Genomic DNA, 23,919 nt, shown 5'->3' with positions numbered 1-23,919 from the left:
GGGCTCTATCATATCTACACTTGAAACTGTGTATGGAGTCAGCCTCCACCACATCACTTCCTAATGCATTCCATTTGTCAACCACTCTGACACTAAAAAAGTTCTTTCTAATATCTCTGTGGCTCATTTGGGCACTCAGTTTCCACCTGTGTCCCCCTTGTGCGTGTGCCCCTTGTGTTAAATAGACTGTCTTTATCTACCCTATCAATCCCCAATGTGTGTGTGTGTGTGTGTGTGTGTTTGTGTGTGTGTGTGTGTGTGTGTGTGTGTGTGTGTGTGTGTGTGTGTGTGTGTGTATACTCACCTAATTGTACTCACCTAATTGTGCTTGCGGGGGTTGAGCTTTGGCTGTTTGGTCCCGCCTCTCAACTGTCAATCAACTGGTGTACAGATTCCTGTGTGTGTGTGTGTGTGTGGGTGTGTGTGTGTGTGTGTGTGTGTGTGTGTGTGTGTGTGTGTGTGTGTGTGTGTGTGTGTGTGTGTGTGTGTGTGTGTGGGTATACACAGTGTGGCTTGAATGGATACTCACGTGCAGGGTTCCTAACATATCTCACAGTGATCCTGAACCCGTCGCCGCGGCTGGGAACGCGGTACTGAATGACGGCCGCATTACCAGTACTCTTCAGCGTCTTCTTCTTCAGGCGGCCGCAGAATTCGTGGACTCGGCCCTCGAGAGGCGCGTCCACCTCGCTAGGGAAGAGCTCCCCTCCGAGCTCCCATCCGTCCACGAACTGTAGACGGGAAGCACAAGATGTTAGACAGATACGTCAACGTTGACAGATACACAGGAACTCCCATACACACACAGGGGACACTCATATACACATAGACACTCATACACACACACAGGGACGCGCATACACACAGGGACACTCTCATACACACACATAGGGAGGGAGGATGGCGGTGCGGACAGGAAGCCGGTGGCCGAGCGGACAGCACGCTGGGCACGTGATCCTGTGGTCCCGGGTTCGATCCCGGGTACACACACACACACACACACACGCACACACACGCACGCACACACACACACACACACACACACACACACACACACACACACACACACACACACACACACACACACACACACACACACACATACACACACACTGGGACACTAATAAATACATAGAGGAACACGCACGCATTAACACACGAACGTACCTACCGTGCGTACGTTCGGAGACGTAATGCACGGACCCGAGTTCAAGTCCCGGGCGTGGTATTAAAAAAAATGAGAGGAATTACTTTTTACATGATGACCCTGTTCACCTAGCAGTAAATAGTTTATTGAGAGCTAGGCTGCCATGGGGTGCATCCTGGTGACGTGTGTGTGTGTGTGTGTGTGTGTGTGTGTGTGTGTGTGTGTGTGTGTGTGTGTGTGTGTGTGTGTGTGTGTGTGTGTGTGTGTGTGTGTGTGTGTACTCACCTAATTATGCTTGCGGGGGTTTGAGCTCTGGCTCTTTGGTCAGAGGCTCAGCCGGTGGCTCTTTGGTGTGTGTGTGTGTGTGTGTGTGTGTGTGTGTGTGTGTGTGTGTGTGTGTGTGTACTAACCTAGTTGTGCTTGCGGGGGTTGAGCTCTGGCTCTTTGGTCCCGCCTCTCAACTGTCAATCAACAGGTGTACAGGTTCCTGAGCCTATTGGGCTCTATCATATCTACACTTGAAACTGTGTATGGAGTCAGCCTCCACCACACACACACACACACACACTGTGTGTGTGTGTGTGTGTGTGGTAGAAATATATGTAAAAGATATGAAAAGGGAAAATAGGTTTTAAGTCAACCAAGATCAATTAGAGAGCCGAATGCTATCAAGACCGGGTCCAAGAGCTAGCACCACAGTTCAGTACAGGCGTAACAGGCAGACGAGGGTACTCACGCTAACAAGGCCCTCAGTGTCGCAGTCGACGTCGAGGTAGTCGAAGGAGACTTGAACAGCTTGGTCCGGTTGACTGAGTAAATACACTCCACACACATCGCCAGCTCCTCGGCTCTTGTAGTAGTAGGTCCCCTCTTCCAGGCCCACCAACATGCACTCTGGGGGAGACACAAGAGTGCTCTGTACTCTGGGGGAGAGGCAAGAGTGTTCTGTACTCTGGGGGAGACACAAGAGTGCTCTGTACTCTGGAGGAGAGGCAAGAGTGTTCTGTACTCTGGGGGAGAGGCAAGAGTGCTCTGTACTCTGGGGGAGAGGCAAGAGTGTTCTGTACTCTGGGGGAGAGACAAGAGTGCTCTATACTCTGGGGGCAGGCACACGGGCGGTGAATACTCTGGGGGAGGTACAGGGCAATGGTCTATACTCTGGGGAGGTTTTCTTGGGGTGGTACAGATGTGGTGTATTCTCTGGGGGTAAATACAGAACAATGGTGTATTATCTGGGGTAAATACAGGTCAATTGTCTACAGTGTTTGGGACTCTACCCGTAGTTAACTTGGGTGGAACATATATAATACAACTTGAGTGAACAATGAACTAACGTGCAGTATGTATTAAGATGCGAGACATTCTTGTTCTTGCCAACTTCTGGTTGTCCACGAGGTTGGGCCAGGTGCGGGGATTGGAGGGCACTATCAGGAGAAAACGCCAAGCCATTACGACTATATAGCCCTTGGAAGGGGTCAGGATAAGGATTTGGGGATGAAACGGGAGGGAAGGAATGGTGCCTAAGCACTTGGACGGTCGGGGGATTGAACGCCGACCTGCATGAAGCGAGACCGTCGCTCTACCGTCCACTCCAAGTGGTTGGACATTTAGAGAATATTTGCCTTATAACATGATGAAATGTTATTGTTGTTATTTTTAAAAAGTTGCAAATGCAACTTTGACATAGTCTACGCAGGCCAAGATGCCTCCAGGTTTAAAACTTTCCATTCCCATAGCTTATATAGTAAGCCTTAACCTGTAAGTTTCCATTGGAACACTCTTCGCTCGCTAAGCGTTTCTCTTCCCACACCTCCACGCTCTTTTTCTATGTTTCACTCTCACTTTATGTCTCTCTCACTCTATCCCTCTCCCCCCCCTTTCTCTCTCACTCTCTCCCTCTCCCCCCCTTTCTCTCACTCTCTCCCTCTCCCCCCCCTTTCTCTCACTCTCCCCTGTCTGAGAGTGAGGATATTGTCCCCACACTCCCAGCAACAAACAGGTGGTCTGTAGTTCTGTGACTGGCCGCTCCAGGCGCTGTATTGATTACTTCCGAAGCTCCGGAAGCCTTGTGGCAAAGACAGATTCTTCTCTTGTTTGGCTCTCATGCCGGTGTGTACTCTCATGTACTTCACCTTCATGTACTCAGATGTACTCAGATACATGTACTTCACCTTCATGTACTCAGATGTACTCAGATACATGTACTTCACCTTCATGTACTCAGATGTACTCAGATACATGTACTTCACCTTCATGTACTCAGATGTACTCAGATACATGTACTTCACCTTCATGTACTCAGATGTACTCAGATACATGTACTTCACCTTTATGTACTCACCTACATGTATTCAAATACATGTACTGATCTACTTCAGTTTTCAGAGTCGAGTCCTGTTCTATCGACCATTAGTAGAGCATTTTAATGACACACTTCCCAGTGTTCTTGCCATATTTATATATATTACTGTGTATCAACGTCGTCGTTAGCTAACACACCTTCAATGTGTTAATAACGATGTCTTTGAGAACGATGTCTTACTCAACGAAGTCTTAGACACGCTGAGAAAGCTCCTTCTGGGATTTAGATGACTCGTTTGAATACTTATCTCTTTGCGCTTGTAAGATCGAGCTTCAGCTCTTGGAACTCGGGTTTTCAGCGGCAGTTTGACTTATGCAATGACTACCGATCTATCACACATATATTCTTTTGAAACAACCGATTCGTGTTCATTCAGACTTCTTTCTATTGTGCTTAAATGTTTTATCCGAAATATCTGTCTCGTATGTCTCTGGAACTTCCATCCTCACCATCTTGTTCTGTTGGTCCCGTTTAGGGTGATGGAGGGCCTCGTCCCGTCTAGGGTGATGGAGGGCCTCGTGCCGTCTAGGGTGATGGAGGGCCTCGTCCCGTCTAGGGTGATGGAGGGCCTCGTGCCGTCTAGGGTGATGGAGGGGCCTCGTCCCGTTTAGGGTGATGGAGGGCCTCGTCCCGTCTAGGGTGATGGAGGGGCTTCGTCCCGTCTAGGGTGATGGAGGGCCTCGTCCCGTCTAGGGTGATGGAGGGCCTCGTCCCGTCTAGGGTGATGGAGGGCCTCGTCCCGTCTAGGGTGATGGAGGGCCTCGTCCCGTCTAGGGTGATGGAGGGCCTCGTCCCGTCTAGGGTGATGGAGGGCCTCGTGCCGTCTAGGGTGATGGAGGGCCTCGTCCCGTCTAGGGTGATGGAGGGCCTCGTCCCGTCTAGGGTGATGGAGGGGCCTCGTCCCGTCTAGGGTGATGGAGGGCCTCGTCCCGTCTAGGGTGATGGAGGGCCTCGTCCCGTCTAGGGTGATGGAGGGCCTCGTCCCGTCTAGGGTGATGGAGGGCCTCGTCCCGTCTAGGGTGATGGAGGGGCCTCGTCCCGTCTAGGGTGATGGAGGGCCTCGTCCCGTCTAGGGTGATGGAGGGCCTCGTCCCGTCTAGGGTGATGGAGGGCCTCGTCCCGTCTAGGGTGATGGAGGGCCTCGTCCCGTCTATTGTGATGGAGGGCCTCGTGCCGTCTAGGGTGATGGAAGGCCTCGTCCCGTCTAGGGTGATGGAGGGCCTCGTCCCGTCTAGGGTGATGGAGGGGCCTCGTCCCGTCTAGGGTGATGGAGGGCCTCGTCCCGTCTAGGGTGATGGAGGGGCCTCGTCCCGTCTAGGGTGATGGAGGGCCTCGTCCCGTCTAGGGTGATGGAGGGCCTCGTCCCGTCTAGGGTGATGGAGGGCCTCGTCCAGTCTAGGGTGATGGAGGGCCTCGTGCCGTCTAGGGTGATGGAGGGCCTCGTGCCGTCTAGGGTGATGGAGGGCCTCGTCCCGTCTAGGGTGATGGAGGGGCCTCGTCCCGTCTAGGGTGATGGAGGGCCTCGTCCCCTCTAGGGTGATGGAGGGGCCTCGTCCCGTCTAGGGTGATGGAGGGCCTCGTCCCGTCTAGGGTGGTGGAGGGCCTCGTCCCGTCTAGGGTGATGGAGGGCCTCGTCCCGTCTAGGGTGATGGAGGGGCCTCGTCCCGTCTAGGGTGATGGAGGGCCTCGTCCCGTCTAGGGTGATGGAGGGGCCTCGTCCCAACGTGGGAGTATGCCCCTGTTACCTAGCAGTAAATAGGTACCTGGGAGTTAGTCAGCTGTCACGGGCTGCTTCCTGGGGGTGTATGTGTGTGGTGTGGTAAAAAAAGTAGTAGTAGTAGTAGAAACAGTTAATTGACAGTTGAGAGGCCTGCCGAAAGAGCAGAGCTCAACCCCCGCAAGCACAACTAAGTGAATACAACTAGGTGAACACACAGAAATCACAATAGCGTGATGCATCAAATGAACAAATTAAGGCAGCGTCCGGGATCCTCTCGGACGTAGGTTCGAAACATCATCACGGCCCTTGTGGATTTGTTCAAGAGCTTCCAAGGTCACGTCTGAGGCTCAAGTATTATCTTAAGGATAATACTTGAGCCATCCTCGAACTGCTCCATCCTCGAGCAGTTCGCTCCCAAGGATGGAGTGTTGGGGCAGATTAATCTGAGTGGAGAGGGTCCCTAACGCTCAATTGTTTCTCAGTCTCTGTTTCCTCCTGTGTATCAGGCACAGCTGTGGTGGTGGTCAAGGTGTCTGTGTATCAGGCACAGCTGTGGTGGTGGTCAAGGTGTCTGTGTATCAGGCACAGCTGTGGGGGTCAAGGTGTTTGTGTACCAGGCACAGCTGTGGTGGTCAAGGTGTCTGTGTATCAGGCACAGCTGTGGTGGTGGTCAAGGTGTCTGTGTATCAGGCACAGCTGTGGTGGTGGTCAAGGTGTCTGTGTATCAGGCACAGCTGTGGTGGTGGAGGTGTCTGTGTATCAGGCACAGCTGTGGTGGTGGTCAAGGTGTCTGTGTATCAGGCACAGCTGTGGTGGTGGTCAAGGTGTCTGTGTATCAGGCACAGCTGTGGTGGTGGTCAAGGTGTCTGTGTACCAGGCACAGCTGTGGTGGTGGTCAAGGTGTCTGTGTATCAGGCACAGCTGTGGTGGTGGAGGTGTCTGTGTATCAGGCACAGCTGTGGTGGTGGTCAAGGTGTCTGTGTACCAGGCACAGCTGTGGTGGTGGTCAAGGTGTCTGTGTACCAGGCACAGCTGTGGTGGTGGTCAAGGTGTCTGTGTATCAGGCACAGCTGTGGTGGTGGTCAAGGTGTCTGTGTATCAGGCACAGCTGTGGGGGTCAAGGTGTTTGTGTACCAGGCACAGCTGTGGTGGTCAAGGTGTCTGTGTATCAGGCACAGCTGTGGTGGTGGTCAAGGTGTCTGTGTATCAGGCACAGCTGTGGTGGTGGTCAAGGTGTCTGTGTATCAGGCACAGCTGTGGTGGTGGAGGTGTCTGTGTATCAGGCACAGCTGTGGTGGTGGTCAAGGTGTCTGTGTATCAGGCACAGCTGTGGTGGTGGTCAAGGTGTCTGTGTATCAGGCACAGCTGTGGTGGTGGTCAAGGTGTCTGTGTACCAGGCACAGCTGTGGTGGTGGTCAAGGTGTCTGTGTATCAGGCACAGCTGTGGTGGTGGAGGTGTCTGTGTATCAGGCACAGCTGTGGTGGTGGTCAAGGTGTCTGTGTACCAGGCACAGCTGTGGTGGTGGTCAAGGTGTCTGTGTACCAGGCACAGCTGTGGTGGTGGTCAAGGTGTCTGTGTATCAGGCACAGCTGTGGTGGTGGTCAAGGTGTCTGTGTATCAGGCACAGCTGTGGTGGTGGAGGTGTCTGTGTATCAGGCACAGCTGTGGTGGTGGTGGAGGTGTCTGTGTATCAGGCACAGCTGTGGTGGTGGTCAAGGTGTCTGTGTATCAGGCACAGCTGTGGTGGTGGTCAAGGTGTCTGTGTACCAGGCACAGCTGTGGTGGTGGTCAAGGTGTCTGTGTATCAGGCACAGCTGTGGTGGTGGTCAAGGTGTCTGTGTATCAGGCACAGCTGTGGTGGTGGTCAAGGTGTCTGTGTACCAGGCACAGCTGTGGTGGTGGTCAAGGTGTCTCTCTCTCGCTCTCTCTCTCTCTCATTTGTTTCTACCTCGGTCGGGAATCGAACCCTGGGCCTTAGGACTATACAACCTCCCGAGCGCTGTCTACTCAGCCACGAGGCCCCTGTGTACTCACCTAGATGTGCTTGCAGGGTTGAGCTCTGGATCTTTGGTCCCGCCTCTCAACGGTCAATCAACTAATGTACAGGTTCCTGAGCCTACTAGGTTCTATCATATCTACACTTAAAGCTGTGTATGGAGTCTGCCTCCACCACATCACTTCCTAGTGCATTCCATTTGTCTACTACTCTGACACTGAAAAAATTCTTTCTAACGTCCCTATGGCTCATTTGGGCACTCAATTTCCACCTGTGTCCCCTAGTGCGTGTGCCCCTTGTGTTCAAAAGTCTGTCGTTATCTACCCTATCAATTCCTCTGAGAATCTTGTATGTGGTGATCATGTCCCCTCTAACTCTTCTGTCTCCCAGTGACGTGAGATTTAATTCCCGTAGTCTCTCCTCGTAGCTCATACCTCTCAGTTCGGGTACTAGTCTGGTGGCAAACCTTTGAACCTTTTCCAGTTTAGTCATATGTTTGACTAGATATGGACTCCATGCTGGAGCCGCATCAGATGAAGCAAAGCTGGTTTGTCCTCTCCTCTCATTCCTGTCGGTCCCTTGACGTGTTGCCTTAGAAAGTTTCTTGTTGCCACATCCAGCAGTTTAGCTCTCCATGTGTCTGGGCCTCCATGTGGGTCTCTGTTCCCCCAATCTATCTTCCCGTGGTTGAAATCTCCCATGATTAGTAGTCTGGATCCGTTCCTGCTAGCCACAGAAGCTGCTCTCTCTATTATATTGATAGTGGCCAAGTTGTTTCTATCATATTCCTGTCTGGGTCTTCTGTCATTCGGTGGGGGGTTATATATGACTACTACTATAATTTTCTGTCCTCCAGTTGCTATGGTGCCTGATATGTAGTCACTGAAACCTTCACAGTTCTGAATTACCATCTCTTCAAAACTCCAACCTTTTCTTATTAGCAAAGCTACACTTGTGGGTGTGGGTGTGGCTGGGTGTGAGTGTGGCTAGAGTGAGTGTGGCTGGTGTAGGTGTGGCTGGGTGTGAGTGTGGCTAGAGTGAGTGTGGCTGGTGTAGGTGTGGCTGGGTGTGAGTGTGGCTAGAGTGAGTGTGGCTAGAGTGAGTGTGGCTGGTGTAGGTGTGGCTGGGTGTGAGTGTGGCTAGAGTGAGTGTGGCTGGTGTAGGTGTGGCTGGAGTGAGTGTGGCTAGAGTGAGTGTGGCTGGTGTAGGTGTGGCTGGGTGTGAGTGTGGCTAGAGTGAGTGTGGCTGGTGTAGGTGTGGCTAGAGTGAGTGTGGCTAGAGTGAGTGTGGCTAGAGTGAGTGTGGCTGGTGTAGGTGTGGCTGGAGTGAGTGTGGCTAGAGTGAGTGTGGCTGGTGTAGGTGTGGCTGGGTGTGAGTGTGGCTAGAGTGAGTGTGGCTGGTGTAGGTGTGGCTAGAGTGAGTGTGGCTAGAGTGAGTGTGGCTAGAGTGAGTGTGGCTGGGGTGAGCCACCAAGGCCTCAGCGCCACCTGACCAAGTGTCCACATTAAACAATAAAAAAGGAGGGATTTTGAAGGCTTATGACGTCACTGTCTAGACCCCAAGAGAAAGGGATGCTGACGAGAGGGACGGAGGAAGTAGGGAAGAGAGGCAGGAGGGGTGAGATAAGGAGAATAAGAGTGTAGAGTGGGATTGAGACAGGGAAGGGAAACAAAGAAGAAGGGAAGGTTGAAAGGGAGCCCACTAAGGTAAGAGGGAAGAAGGGAAGGGGCAGGTGAGTAGAACTGGGTGAGTACACACACACACACACATACACACACACACACACACACAGACACACACACACACACACACACACACACACACACACACACACACACACACACACACACACACACCTAAATTACTACATAGTCATATAAGAAGGAAAATGTCGGCGAACGTCCAAGTGACAAGACTAAGGAAAACAGAAGAGGCATATACAAATCAACAAAAAAATCTGTGAAGAACTGAATGCCAGTTTCCATGGAGTGTTCACCACCGAGCCTGAACAGCTCCCATTGTTAGAAGAGGATATGACTCAAGATGATAGACTAACGGATATAGAAGTGACAGCAGAGGAGGTGATAAAGCAACTAACAACACTGAATGAAACTAAAACAGTTGAACCAGACAATGTATCACCGTGGATACTAAAAGAGGCAGCGCAGGCCCTCAGCGTGCCTCTGGCAAGGAGCCATAATGAGTCCCTTTCGACGGGAAAGTTCCCTAGTGGCTGGAAGAAGGCAAACGTGGTACCAAATATTAAAACAGGAGATATGGTAGAGGCAAGTAACGACAGATCATTATCACTGACAACCATTCCCCGTAAAGTGCTTGAAAGAATAATCAATTTAAGATTGGCTGCAAAATTAGAGAACATTAGGTATGTAAACAAACACCAACATGGGTTCAAGGATAGGGAAATCATGCCTAACAAACCTTCTGGAATTCTATGGTAAAGTAACAAGAATAAAGCAGGACAAGGAAGGATAGGCAGACACCTTATTTCTGGACTGCCAAAAAGCCTTTGATTCAGTACCGGATTCAAACTTGAGAGGCAGGCGGGAGTAAGCGGAAAAGCCCAAGCTTTGGTAAGGTATTACTTAACACACAGGAGCCAGAAGGTAACAGTCAGGGACGAGAAGTCAGACTGGCGAACAGTAATGAGTGGAGTACCTCAGGGATGGGTGTTGGGACCAGTTCTGTTTCGAATATATGTGTGAACGACATGTCTACAAGAGTCGAATCCTATATGTCGATGTTCGCGGATGACGCACAAATAATGATACGAGTTGTGACAGATGAGGATTGATAGATCCTCCAAGAGGACTTGAACAAGCTGTAGAGATGGTCAAAGAAATGGCTACTGGAGTTTAACACAAGCAAGTGTAAAGTTATGGAAATGGGATTAGGTGACAGGAGACCAAAGGGACAGTACACATTGAAGGGAAACTATCTTCCTGTGACGATTCGAGAAAGGAACCTGGAAGTGGACGTAACACCAAATCTAACTCCTGAGGCACAAGTAAATAAGATAATGACAGCAGCGTACTCAACACTGACAAAAGTTTGAACGTCCTTCAGAAACCTAAGTACTAGCCTCCACCACATCACTTCCTAGTGCATTCTGTTTACTAACTACTCTGACGCTGAAAAAGTTCTTTCTACTGTCTCTGGGGCGAGGAAGGGAAGGGAATTATCAGGAGACACCCGTCCTGTAGACGGGGCTAGGAGCCACGCCCGTTCTTTTGACGAGGCTAGGAGCCGCTTCCGTCCTAAAGACAGGGCTAGAACCCTCGCCCGTCCCACAACCACATCTGGGTGAGTACATCTAGGTGAGTACAAGTATTCACTCACGCTTCCCTCTGGGGTTCTATTCACATATGCTGCGAGAAGAGTGCAGTAACGTCCACTCTCAGTAGCCAAGGGGGCCGGGGCGGCGGAGTGGTTGACAGGGATATTGGCGGATAGAACGCCGGTTGAAGGCTGGCAGGTTGAGTAGGAACGGAAATTGGTGTTTGCCATCCCCCACCATCAAGGAGTTGATGGTGGGGAATGGAGGGGTGGTGGGGGGTCATGGGTGCATATGCAGGCGATGAGTCACAATAACGTTGCTGAAGTATGTTGACCAGACCACACACTAGAAGTTGAAGGGACGACGACGTTTCGGTCCGTCCTGGACCATTCTCACAATCTACTTGAGAATGGTCCAGGACGGACCGAAACGTCGTCGCCCCTTCAACTTCTAGTGTGTGATCTGGTCAACATGGGTGCATATCTTCCAGAGATGTCAAGACGATTGGGTAATAAGATAACCTTAAAGATATCGGTTAGTTGTTCTGTCAGTGAGATGAGAGGGTCGTAGGGACTTGGACTCGAGACGTTCTATTATTCTCCATAATGCCATGGGAATTGTTGTTTGAGGTCAATAAATGTAGGTGATGAACTGATGTCAGTATCCATTGGGGTCAATATTCAAACGTGGCGTTGGTTCGACGTTCATGACGTAGAAATAGCGTTGTTATTCAACGTTGTGTCCACTGGTTAGTGATTTAATACACAACTTTCCGATGCATAGCATCGCATATTTTTTAAAGTGAACATTGCAACGCAATTGGTTAGAAAACTAGAAAGACGTTCCTAACAACCCAGTTCCTAGAGAACATATTGCCTCAAATATAATCCACATTTTCAGAAACGGGTTTTCACCAGTCTTAAATATTACTAATATTGATTTGCAATTACTTCCCGTCGATGGCAACTCAATTTTACATCTAAAAGTAAACAAAAACCACACACACACCCGTTTTCTTTAGCGTTGCTTCCTGAGGCAGTGTGGAGATAGGCGGTAATTGAGTTAAACCAAACACAGGTGTGGAGACTTAGTCTTCCCGCTGCTGGCATCTGTCGGCGCCTCTCTGAACTATTCCTTGTTGACACACCTGTTACGTCTGTCAACATTGTTATGGGTGGCGGGATGACAGTCTCCCTGGGGGGCTCCTGTGGGTTCCTAGGGGCTTCTGGGGGTTCCTAGGGGATTCTGGGGGTCCCTGGGGGCTTCTGGGAGTTCCTAGGGGGCTTCTGTGGGCTCCTAGGGACTTCTGGGAGCTCCTGGGGGCTCCTAGGGGTTCCTGGGGGCTCTTATGGGTTCCTGGAGGCTTCTGGGGGCTTCTGGGGGTTCCTAGGGGCTTCTGGGGGCTCCTGGGGGCTCCTGAGAGCTCCTGAGGGTTTCTGGGGGTTCCTGAGGGCTCCTGGGGGGACCCTGGGGGTTTCTGGGGGCTCCTGGGGGTTCCTGGTGACTCCTTGGTGTTCCTGGGGGCTCCTAAGGGTTCTTGGGGGTTCCTAGGGGCTCCTGGGGGGTTCCTGGGGGTTCCTAGGGGCTCCTGGGGGGTTCCTGGGGGCTCCTGGGGGTTTCTAGGGGCTCCTTGGGGCTCCTGGAGGTTTCTGATGGCTCCTGGGGGCTTCTGTGGGCTCCTGGGGGCTCCTGGGGGGTTCCTGATGGCTCCTGGGGGCTTCTGTGGGCTCCTGGGGGCTCCTGGGGGGTTCCTGATGGCTCCTGGGGGCTTCTGTGGGCTCCTGGGGGTTCCTGGGGGTTCCTAGTGGACTTACCTGGCACAGGAGCGGGGCTGTAACAAGTAGCACGGGCTATGGTGAACCCGTAGTGAACTTACCTGGCACAGGAGCGGGGCTGTAAATGCTACCTAGTGTCCGAGATTGATTAAGGAAGATTTAAGCCATCCAAAAGGTGGCACGGGCATGAATAGCCCGTAATTATTAATATTATTATACTACCTGTACCTTGTATTTCAAAACCTTGTGACCTTGGTCTCTGGCGTGGCGGTGTGAGGTGCCGGTCTTACCTTCAATGATCCTGGAGTTCCTCTTGGCCCTGATGCTGGGGTTGAGCTCCAGCTTCTGGTCCCCACTCTGTAGGAAAAGCGTAAAGTGCACTCTATTAGTTTACTCTGCTTTGTTAGACCTTCTGCTAATTAGTTAGGTGGCACGCGCGTGCGCACGTACACACACACACACACACACACACACACACACACACACACACACACACACACACACACACACACACACACACACACACACACACACACACACACACACAGGCGGGACCAAAGAGCCAAAGCTCAACCCACGCAAGCACAAATAGGTGAGTACACACACACACACACACACACACACACACACACACACACACACACACACACACACACACACACACACACACACACACACACACATGCATTTATGCACATTAATATCAACAATTACACATTTAGCGAAGGCTGACAAACCTAGGAGATTAAAAAATCTTAGATTATTAGTAATTAGATTAATTAGATAATTATTATTAGATTAAAATTAGGTTTCTTAACTTAGAATCCCTATTAAGCTGAAGAATAAGTGCAGGCATGATTGAAATATATACATTAATGAAAAGGTATTCCAAAAAGGATAGCAATATGACTTTAAATATATCAACTCAAAATAGAGCCCAAAACAATAGATATAAATTGGACAAGTTTATATCCAGGAAAGACCTGGGTAAATACAGGTTTGGAAATAGGGATATTGATTTATGGAACAAATTACCAGATAATACAATAGACATGGGATCCCTTGATTGTTTCAAGCGTAGGTTAGACACATATATGAATGGGTTTGGATAGATATATATATGGGATTTGCCTCGTGTGGTCCCTCACTGCCTGTGGGGACCTCACCTTACAAGTCCATGGACTTCCTCAGGTCTCTACAGGACCCCAACAGGAAGAGACACTTTTTCGGAATAAAAAGCTACGCTCGGAATACAAAGCTACGCTCGGAATACAAAGCTACGCTCGGAATACAAAGCTACGCTCGGAATACAAAGCTACGCTCGGAATACAAAGCTACGCTCGGAATACAAAGCTACGCTCGGAATACAAAGCTACGCTCGGAATAAAAAGCTACGCTCGGAATACAAAGCTACGCTCGGAATAAAAAGCTACGCTCGGAATAAAAAGCTACGCTCGGAATACAAAGCTACGCTCGGAATAAAAAGCTACGCTCGGAATACAAAGCTACGCTCGGAATAAAAAGCTACGCTCGGAATAAAAAGCTACGCTCGGAATAAAAAGCTACGCTCGGAATACAAAGCTACGCTCGGAATACAAAGCTACGCTCGGAATACAAAGCTACGCTCGGAATACAAAGCTACGCTCGGAATAAAAAGCTACGCTCGGAATAAAAAGCTACGCTCGGAATAAAAAGCTACGCTCGGAATACAAAGCTACGCTCGGAATAAAAAGCTACGCTCGGAATACAAAGCTACGCTCGGAATACAAAGCTACGTACGTCAGCTTACTGGAGAATGTGAAGTGTAAGCTGCTGATCTCAGCTGGTTGTCTGCTGTAGTTCATTCTGCTTTTGTCTACATTCATAGAATGCTTTTATTATTGTAGTTTATTTTCTCTTTTCTCTTATTTGTTATTGTTTCTCTATATACCGAGGGAGCCGGTCGGCCGAGCGGACAGCACGCTGGACTTGTGATCCTGTGGTCCTGGGTTCGATCCCAGGCGCCGGCGAGAAACAATGGGCAGAGTTTCTTTCACCCTATGCCCCTGTTACCTAGCAGTAAAATAGGTACCTGGGTGCTAGTCAAGCTGTCACGGGCTGCTTCCTGGGGGTGGAGGCCTGGTCGAGGACCGGGCCGCGGGGACACTAAAAAGCCCCGAAATCATCTCAAGATAACCTCAAGATACCGGTCGCTGTACGGGTATTATATCTAAGAAATGACCTTGTGTTTGGCTGTGTTGCATTTAGTGTGTGTTTAGTGTTATGATGAAGATTTATATTGTGAAGTCATAAGTTGGCTGCCAGGAGAAAACTGTTTTTTCAACAACTTTCAAAAGAAAGAAAACTTTCAGCAAATAGAAAGAAAACTTTCATCCAGCAAGGATGAAAATATCCTTGAAAACAAGGATGCATTTTGTGTTCTACTCGGGCAAAATAATGTCTTTAGGTCTTGGTTGTAATGGATTTACTTAACCCGCGGTCTCCTAATCTCCAGGCCTCAACGGGGCCTGGGTAAAGAAGGGCATCTTTTACATCACCTGAAACATCAGGTATCCTTTGGAGGTCGTGACGAGGATTCGAACCTGCGTCCGGGAGCATCCCAGACACTGCCTTAATCGACTGAGCTACGACAGGGTTAAAAGGGTTGAAACCGAAGTTCTACTGAACTTAATGGATCCCGTAGCCTCTCCGAGACACAAATCAGGATTTTAGACAACTCCCCCCTGCACTCGAGCTATGTCAATAGGCCGTTCTCCCTCTTCGCCCTTACCTCATTACACACAGTAAGTTCCAGTAAGTTCAGTAGAACTTCGGTTTCAACCCTTTTAACCCTGTCGTAGCTCAGTCGATTAAGGCAGTGTCTGGGATGCTCCCGGACGCAGGTTCGAATCCTCGTCACGGCCCTTGTGGATTTGTTCATTTGATGCATCACGTTAGTGTCATCTCTGTATGTAATCCTTTGGAGGTGTTTGGAGGATAAACACCTCCAATGGATGTCTGATCAACCAGGCTGTGATTCTGACGTCAGGCTGCGAGCAGCTGCGTCTAACAGCCTGGTTAGACGCAGTTAACACTTCAAGGTAACTTCAAGGTAACAAGGTAACAAGGTAACAAGGTAAGGTAACATCAGTTCTGAAGTTGCTGACAAAAATGACAGGAAGTCCCTTACCTTATGTCTGTTAGATCTTGACAAATTAATTCATATACCTTCTATAATATATAATATACAGCCAACTCTCCACCAGTCAACTTATAAATTGCTCCACAAACCAATCCCGAACTGACCCAATCTCCGTACAGCGTCCAATAGATTTTAAGAATTGGCCATTCATTCAGACTTCTCTAGCAGGGTCCCCCTTCGCCCACCCAACCACTTGGGCTGGACGGTAGAGCGATGGTCTCGCGTCATGCAAGTCTGCGTTCAATCCCCGACCGTCCAAGTGGTTGGGCACTATTCCTTTCCCCCGTCCCATCCCAAATCCTTATCCTGACTCCTTCCCAGTGCTGTATAGTCGTAATGGCTTGGCGCTTTCCCTTGATAATTCCCTTCCCTTCCTCTCGCCTCTCAACCTCAGCTGTGCCCCTGAAGGAGGGAACTTTTCATTGTTATTAGTACAATCCTCCCTTTTGACTCGAAGCAATTGAAGACTCGAACTATTTACTGTCCAGACCAAAGAACAAACTCACGCGCGTTGGAAATCCTCAATACGATATTCAGTGGAGCAGAGTGGGGATCGAACCAGCGTTCTGAATCTCAACAGACGTGCGTCTTCATTCATTCGACTACGATATGCTATAAGTAATTTAACTTATTAGGCGACGAGTTACAATAACGTGGCTAAAGTAAGTTGGCCAGACCACACACTAGGAGGTGAAGGGACGACGACGTTTCGGTCCGTCCTGGACCATTCTCAAGTCGATTGTGAGAATGGTCCACAATCGACTTGAGAATGGTGTAGGACGGACCGAAACGTCGTACAATCGACTTGAGAATGGCTTAGGACGGACCGAAACGTCGTACAATCGACTTCAGAATGGTTTAGGACGGACCGAAACGTCGTCGTCCCTTCACCTTCTAGTGTATGGTCTGGTCAACTCAATTTAACTTATTTTAAATTATTATTTTGTAATTTAGCTTATTATTTTATCATGGTTAAGGAGCGAGTCTAGGATGACACAGAACGTTGATTCGATCCCTGTTCTGGTCCAATCATTTTCACAAAGATATATAATACTATTGTGATTTACTCGTCTATAAGCATCAATCTTCGTTGTATCAGTTCTCGTGAAGCGAGATAGTTGAATGTGGCGTTAATTGTCCGTAGACTTTCCTCTTGATTAAAGTATTTTTTGTGAACCTGCTGATTTTATAGAAATAATTCACGTGTATTGACTGTCAGTCTTAGGTTATAAACTGACTGAATTCGAAATTAACAGAACTAGCTGCACTTCGACTAGCTATTAGCACGCTAATTTCATTGGAAGAGGAATAATTTTCTGTGATTCAAAGTGTGCTTTTTAAGCACTTGAAACATCTGCCAATTAGCTAGCAAGAGCCTCATAATAATTATAAACAACCTTCTTTTTGCAAAAAACAAACGATTTAGACACTATTTTTGCATTGACATCATCTCACATAAACGTAACTCATCAAGATGACACAGACATAACATCCAATTCATCGTGTAACAAGGATTAAGTTGAACTAGACTTTGGTATTCATCTCTGTTATGACTATGGCTCCAAGCATTCAGGTCTGATAAGTAACTAAATAATTATCTCTCTAAAGACTGAAAGAAAATAGTGTAAACCCCAATGATTTGTTTTAATCCGATACCTATATATATATATATATATATATATATATATATATATATATATATATATATATATATATATATATATATATATATATATATATATATATATGCAGAATAACCACATATGAAAAATAGAAAATGCTCATTCTACTTTGCTCTGATGAAGGCGAATTAGCCGAAAACGCGTTAAGCATTTTCTATTTTTCATATGTGGTTATTCTGCATACTTGGATCAGTGTTTTTGTGATCATTGTTGCATATATATATATATATATATATATATATATATATATATATATATATATATATATATATATATATATATATATATATATATATATATTTTCTGTGAGCCACGGAAATCAGCATGATTTTCAACGATGAGGGATTCCAATGTCTTTAGTACGGAGTAGTCTGTGACTTTGAAGGGAGAGTCTGTAGGAGGACGGGTTGTAGGAGGACGGGTTGTAGGAGGACGGGCTGTAGGAGGACGGGCTGTAGGAGGACAGGTTGTAGGAGGACAGGCTATAGGAGGACAGGCTGTAGGAGGACAGGTTGTAGGAAGACAGGCTATAGGAGGACAGGCTATAGGAGGACAGGCTGTAGGAAGACAGGCTATAGGAAGACAGGCTATAGGAGGACAGGCTGTAGGAGAACAGACTGTATACATACAACGTCGAAGCCTTGAGGTAACCTTCAGCAACATATTCACCCGCTAAGTCTCCTTCCTCAGGGTCATGTTGACGGAGGAGGAGTGTTAAGATGCGTGAGTGTGCATATATATTCCTTGGTTGGTATTTATTCTGTCCTGAGGTGGGAAGAGCCTCATGCTGGGTGTTTTCAAGGTAATACAAGCACGGCAAGGTAATACGTAGGTAATACAAGGTAATATTTCAAGGTAATACGAGTGTTGGCACGGCTGGTAGACATTCTTGCTGTTAGGCTAGTGGCCACGCGCCCTTTCCTCTTGCAGTGTCACAACGTCACAAATAAGATGTACTCAATTACACGAGTCTAACCTAACGGAAAACCCCCTCGGATAGGAAACGGGACAGCCCGTCAATTCAGCGGTTGAATTTTTCTCCATTTCTACATTTAAGTATTTAAAGAAGTGTTGGCTGTATTTTTAGGGCAGTTTGTAGGTTGTATTTTTTAGGTCGTCACCTCCAGCACTGACTGTGGTAATTGTCGTTCCTCCAGTCTTTTGGTCGCTCCTGTAAGTCTCTTTTTTAGTGTTGCTCCTCCGCTCTTTTATTTTGAACATGCTGATATCAAAAACATTTGCACGTTTAATCTTCAATGCATTCTTGATGGTAGAAGCAGAAACCTATTTACATATAAATCACAGTGTGTGCGTGTACTCACCTAGTTGGGTTTTGCGGGGGTTGAGCTCTGGCTCTTTGTGTGTGTGTGTGTGTGTGTGTGTGTGTGTGTGTGTGTGTGTGTGTGTGTGTGTGTGTGTGTGTGTGTGTGTATTCACCTAGTTGTATTCACCTAGTTGTGTTTTGCGGCGGTTGATCTCTGCTCTTTCGGCCCGCCTCTCAACTGTCAATCAACTGTTTACTAACTACTTTTTTTTTAATGTAAACTCTAGGCCTGTGCTAATTGATGCATAGTTGGTGAAGATTGTTTTAAGACACCCAATTGGTCCTTGAAGTCTCTAAATGAGGTGATCGAAGACCAGTTGAGAAACATCTTGATGGAGGAAAGACTTATCCTCGAGATCTATCTTAAGAAAGTGTAAGAGGGAAGTCTTGACTCGAAGAATTAGGCAAGTGGACACAATAAGACTTTATAAGTCTAGTTTAACCTTTTATAAGTACCTTAACCCTTTGTAAGTACTTAAGTAAGTACTTAAGTTCAAGTTGCTTGAACACAGCACTTGAAAAGTTATGAGGACATGGAGCTGGGATATGAGGACAAGGAGATGGGATATGAGGACAAGGAGCTGGGATATGAGGACAAGGAGCTGGGATATAAGAACAAGGAGCTGGGATATGAGAACAAGGAGCTGGGATATAAGAACAAGGAGCTGGGATATGAGGACAAGGAGCTGGGATATGAGAACAAGGAGCTTGGATATGAGAACAAGGAGCTGGGATATGAGGACAAGGAGCTGGGATATAAGAACAAGGAGCTGGGATATGAGAACAAGGAGCTGGGATATAAGAACAAGGAGCTGGGATATGAGGACAAGGAGCTGGGATATAAGAACAAGGAGCTGGGATATGAGAACAAGGAGCTGGGATATGAGGACAAGGAGCTGGGATATAAGGACAAGGAACAGGTATATGAGGACAAGGAGCTGGGATATGAGGACAAGGAGCTGGGATATGAGAACAATGAGCTGGGACATGAGAACAGAAGGTGAAGGATCGGTGCCCAATCACTTTGACAATGACCCAACCACGGAATGGTACGCCCAAATGATTTAAATTATCATTTCTTTCAATTAAGTGTCTTCAATGCCTTCATATCACAGAGATAAATGTCTGCGTTGGCTATTAACTAGCAGTGATCTCACTGTCAATGGCTATTAACTAGCAGTGATCTCACTGTCAATGGCTATTAACTAGCAATGATCTCACTGTCCTTGGCTATTAACTAGCAGTGATTTCACTGTCAATGGCTATTAACTAGCAGTGATTTCACTGTCAATGGCTATTAACTAGCAGTGAATCTCACTGTCTTTGGCTATTAACTAGCAGTAATTTCACTGTCAATGGCTATTAACTAGCAGTGATTTCACTGTCAATGGCTATTAACTAGCAGTGATCTCACTGTCCTTGGCTATTAACTAGCAGTGATTTCACTGTCAATGGCTATTAACTAGCAGTGAATCTCACTGTCCTTGGCTATTAACTAGCAGTGATCTCACTGTCCTTGGCTATTAACTAGCAGTGATCTCACTGTCAATGGCTATTAACTAGCAGTGATCTCACTGTACTTGGCTATTAACTAGCAGTGATCTCACTGTCAATGGCTATTAACTAGCAGTGATCTCACTGTTAATGGCTATTAACTAGCAGTTATCTCACTGTCCCTGGCTATTAACTAGCAGTGATCTCACTGTCAATGGCTATTAACTAGCAGTTATCTCACTGTCCCTGGCTATTAACTAGCAGTGATCTCACTGTCCTTGGCTATTAACTAGCAGTGATCTCACTGTCAATGGCTATTAACTAGCAGTGATCTCACTGTCAATGGCTATTAACTAGCAGTGGTCTCACTGTCAATGGCTATTAACTAGCAGTGATCTCACTGTCAATGGCTATTAACTAGCAGTGGTCTCACTGTCAATGGCTATTAACTAGCAGTGGTCTCACTGTCAATGGCTATTAACTAGCAGTGATCTCACTGTCAATGGCTATTAACTAGCAGTGATCTCACTGTCAATGGCTATTAACTAGCAGTGATCTCACTGTCAATGGCTATTAACTAGCAGTGATCTCACTGTCAGTGGCTATTAACTAGCAGTGATTTCACTGTCAATGGCTATTAACTAGCAGTTATCTCACTGTCCCTGGCTATTAACTAGCAGTGATCTCACTGTCAATGGCTATTAACTAACAGTGATCTCACTGTCAATGGCTATTAACTAGCAGTGATCTCACTGTCAATGGCTATTAACTAGCAGTTATCTCACTGTCCCTGGCTATTAACTAGCAGTGATCTCACTGTCAATGGCTATTAACTAGCAGTGATCTCACTGTCAATGGCTATTAACTAGCAGTGATCTCACTGTCAATGGCTATTAACTAGCAGTGATCTCACTGTCAATGGCTATTAACTAGCAGTGATCTCACTGTCAATGGCTATTAACTAGCAGTGACCTCACTGTTAATGGCTATTAACTAGCAGTAGGATAAATAAAGTTGTGTGAGGAAATGAGGATGTGTTACCTCACAGTCTCTCACTAAGTGAGGAGTGTGAGGTGAGGTGTGTTGTAAATTAAGGAGGATGAGGAGTTAAGGATCAGGATGAGGGGGGATGAGTAAGGGTAGAGGGAGAGGGAGATGAGGCTTCCTCCCTCCCACCATCAGGATGTTGTGAGGGAGGGAGATGAGGAAGAGTTATGAGGGAGTTTGAGAGCCTGAGGGGTTCCTCTAGGATGAGGGATGAGTGGCCATGATGAGGCACTCATCCTGTGAGGGGAAAAGGGAATCTGTCTGGCTCAGAATAGATATTTCCTGGTAAAGGAACTATATTGACGGTGGTGGGGATATATATGCTGATGGAGATGGTGGAGGAGGCGTGAAGGATGCTGGCAGGGATGGAGGAGGATTAGAGGGTATGTCTAGAAGGAGGGAAGAAATCCACAAGGGCCGTGATGAGGATTCGAACATGCGTCCGGGACCATCCCAGACACTGCCTTAATCTTGTGGATTCGTTCATTTGATGCATCATGTTAGTGTGATCTCTGTGTCTAGAAAGAGGGAGTTTTGATGGAGGGTAAGTGCAGCCTTCCCTCCCCTTAGTTCCCTACCTCCCTCCCTTACCCATTTACCTCCACCCAGCCACCTCCACCTAGCAGTAAATAGTTAATGTTAAACAGCTGCTAAGGGCTGCGTGTCAGGAATGTAGTAATAGGCATCCATCAGTCTCAGGAGACTATGGAGTTGCGCTCTGGTTGTCGGTCTGGAGTGGCCTCACCAGGGCGCATAGCCAGGGTAGGTTGATACAGAGGAGAAGCTGTTACCCATGCAGCAGGTCCCCCCCTCTCCACGGCGCTGAAAGTCTCCAATGGAAAGTCATACGCCAATACGATTGGTTCCAGCGCCGTCGCAGGAACTGTGAGTTCCGGGAATGTATGCGTTAGCAATATGGGTAGTAGGAATGAGAGAGGAATAATAGGTCTGGAGTCAGTATACTCTACAATCAACGGTTATGAAGGCGGGGTCCAAGAGCTAAGAACTCGATTCATAAGTACAAACTGTAAATACACATACTATGAGCGAGAGTGAACTTGAGGTAGTGTGGGTGTGGGAGTGTGGGTGTGAGAGAGTGTGAGAGAGTGTGGGAGTGTGTGGGTGTGAGTGTGAGTTTAAGAGAGTGTGGACGTGGGAGAGTGTGGGTGTGGGAGTGTGGATGTGAGAGAGTGTGGGCGTGAGTGTGGGTGTGAGAGAGCGTGGGCGTGAGTGTGGGTGTGAGAGAGCGTGGGCGTGAGTGTGGGTGTGAGAGAGTGTGGGTGTGAGTGTGAGTTTAAGAGAGTGTGGACGTGGGAGAGTGTGGGTGTGAGAGAGTGTAGGTGTGAGAGAGCGTGGGCGTGAGTGTGGGTGTGAGAGTGGGTGTGTGAGAGTCAGAGAGAGGAAAGCAGTCCTGAGGTGAAAAAAAACTGTCATTAGGTGCAATATTGTCCCAGCTGAGAGAGCGGACCGTCTGCCTCCCAACAAGAAAGTCATAACATGTTTTGTTTGCTGTGGCGAGGCTGTGGGTGTGGCGAGGCTGTGGGTGTGGCGAGGCTGTGGGTGTGGCGAGGCTGTGTGTGTGGCGAGGCTGTGGGTGTGGCGAGGCTGTGGGTGTGGCGAGGCTGTGTGTGTGGCGAGGCTGTGGGTGTGGCGAGGCTGTGGGTGTGGCGAGACTGTGGGTGTGGCGAGGCTGTGGGTGTGGCGAGGCTGTGGGTGTAGCGAGGCTATGGGTGTGGCGAGGCTGTGGGTGTAGCGAGGCTGTGGGTGTGGCGAGGCTGTGGGTGTGGCGAGGCTGTGGGTGTAGCGAGGCTATGGGTGTGGCGAGGCTGTGGGTGTAGCGAGGCTGTGGGTGTGGCGAGGCTGTGGGTGTGGCGAGTTTGTGGGTGTGGCGAGACTGTGGGTGTGGCGAGGCTGTGGGTGTGGCGAGGCTATGGGTGTGGCGAGGCTGTGGGTGTGGCGAGGCTGTGGGTGTGGCGAGGCTGTGGCGAGGCTGTGTGTGTGGCGAGGCTGTGGGTGTGGCGAGGCTGTGGGTGTGGCGAGGCTGTGGGTGTGGCGAGGCTGTGGGTGTGGCGAGGCTGTGGGTGTAGCGAGGCTGTGGGTGTGGCGAGGCTGTGGGTGTGGCGAGGCTGTGGGTGTAGCGAGGCTGTGGGTGTGGCGAGGCTGTGGGTGTGGCGAGGCTGTGGGTGTAGCGAGGCTGTGGGTGTGGCGAGGCTGTGGGTGTGGCGAGGCTGTGGGTGTGGCGAGGCTGTGGGTGTGGCGAGGCTGTGGGTGTGGCGAGGCTGTGGGTGTAGCGAGGCTGTGTGTGTGGCGAGGCTGTGTGTGTGGCGAGGCTGTGGGTGTGGCGAGGCTGTGGGTGTGGCGAGGCTGGCTGTGGGTGTGGCGAGGCTATGGGTGTGGCGAGGCTGTGTGTGTGGCGAGGCTGTGGGTGTGGCGAGGCTGTGGGTGTGGCGAGGCTGTGGGTGTGGCGAGGCTGTGGGTGTGGCGAGGCTGGCTGTGGGTGTGGCGAGGCTATGGGTGTGGCGAGGCTGTGTGTGTGGCGAGGCTGTGGGTGTGGCGAGGCTGTGGGTGTGGCGAGGCTGTGGGTGTGGCGAGGCTGTGGGTGTGGCGAGGCTGTGGGTGTGGCGAGGCTGTGGGTGTGGCGAGGCTGTGGGTGTGGCGAGGCTGTGGGTGTGGCGAGGCTGTGGGTGTGGCGAGGCTGTGGGTGTGGCGAGGCTGTGGGTGTGGCGAGGCTGTGGGTGTGGCGAGGCTGTGGGTGTGGCGAGGCTGTGGGTGTGGCGAGGCTGTGGGTGTGGCGAGGCTGTGGGTGTGGCGAGGCTGTGGGTGTGGCGAGGCTGTGGGTGTGGCGAGGCTGTGTGTGTGGCGAGGCTGTGGGTGTGGCGAGGCTGTGGGTAAAGG

At 49.1% G+C, this 23,919-nt stretch overlaps 1 protein-coding gene across 1 annotated transcript in view; it reads right to left on the bottom strand.

Moving 5' to 3' along the window:
* The window catches only part of LOC123771471 (corticotropin-releasing factor-binding protein), a 225,385-nt gene that overhangs the window by 45,960 nt on the left and 155,506 nt on the right, over positions 1 to 23,919 (bottom strand). Inside the window, exons 2-4 of the mRNA XM_045764024.2 lie at positions 12,587 to 12,653; positions 1,884 to 2,041; positions 530 to 731 (exon numbers count right to left, since the gene is read on the bottom strand). Coding sequence (XP_045619980.1) covers positions 530 to 731; positions 1,884 to 2,041; positions 12,587 to 12,653 — 427 coding nt within the window. The remainder of the gene's footprint in view (positions 1 to 529; positions 732 to 1,883; positions 2,042 to 12,586; positions 12,654 to 23,919) is intronic.

The sequence above is a fragment of the Procambarus clarkii genome, chromosome 76, assembly GCF_040958095.1.
Source record: "Procambarus clarkii isolate CNS0578487 chromosome 76, FALCON_Pclarkii_2.0, whole genome shotgun sequence".
In the NCBI taxonomy this organism is placed as follows: domain Eukaryota; kingdom Metazoa; phylum Arthropoda; class Malacostraca; order Decapoda; family Cambaridae; genus Procambarus; species Procambarus clarkii.
The sequence above is the reverse complement of the archived record's forward strand: the minus strand, read 5'-3'. Positions and strand labels throughout refer to the sequence as shown.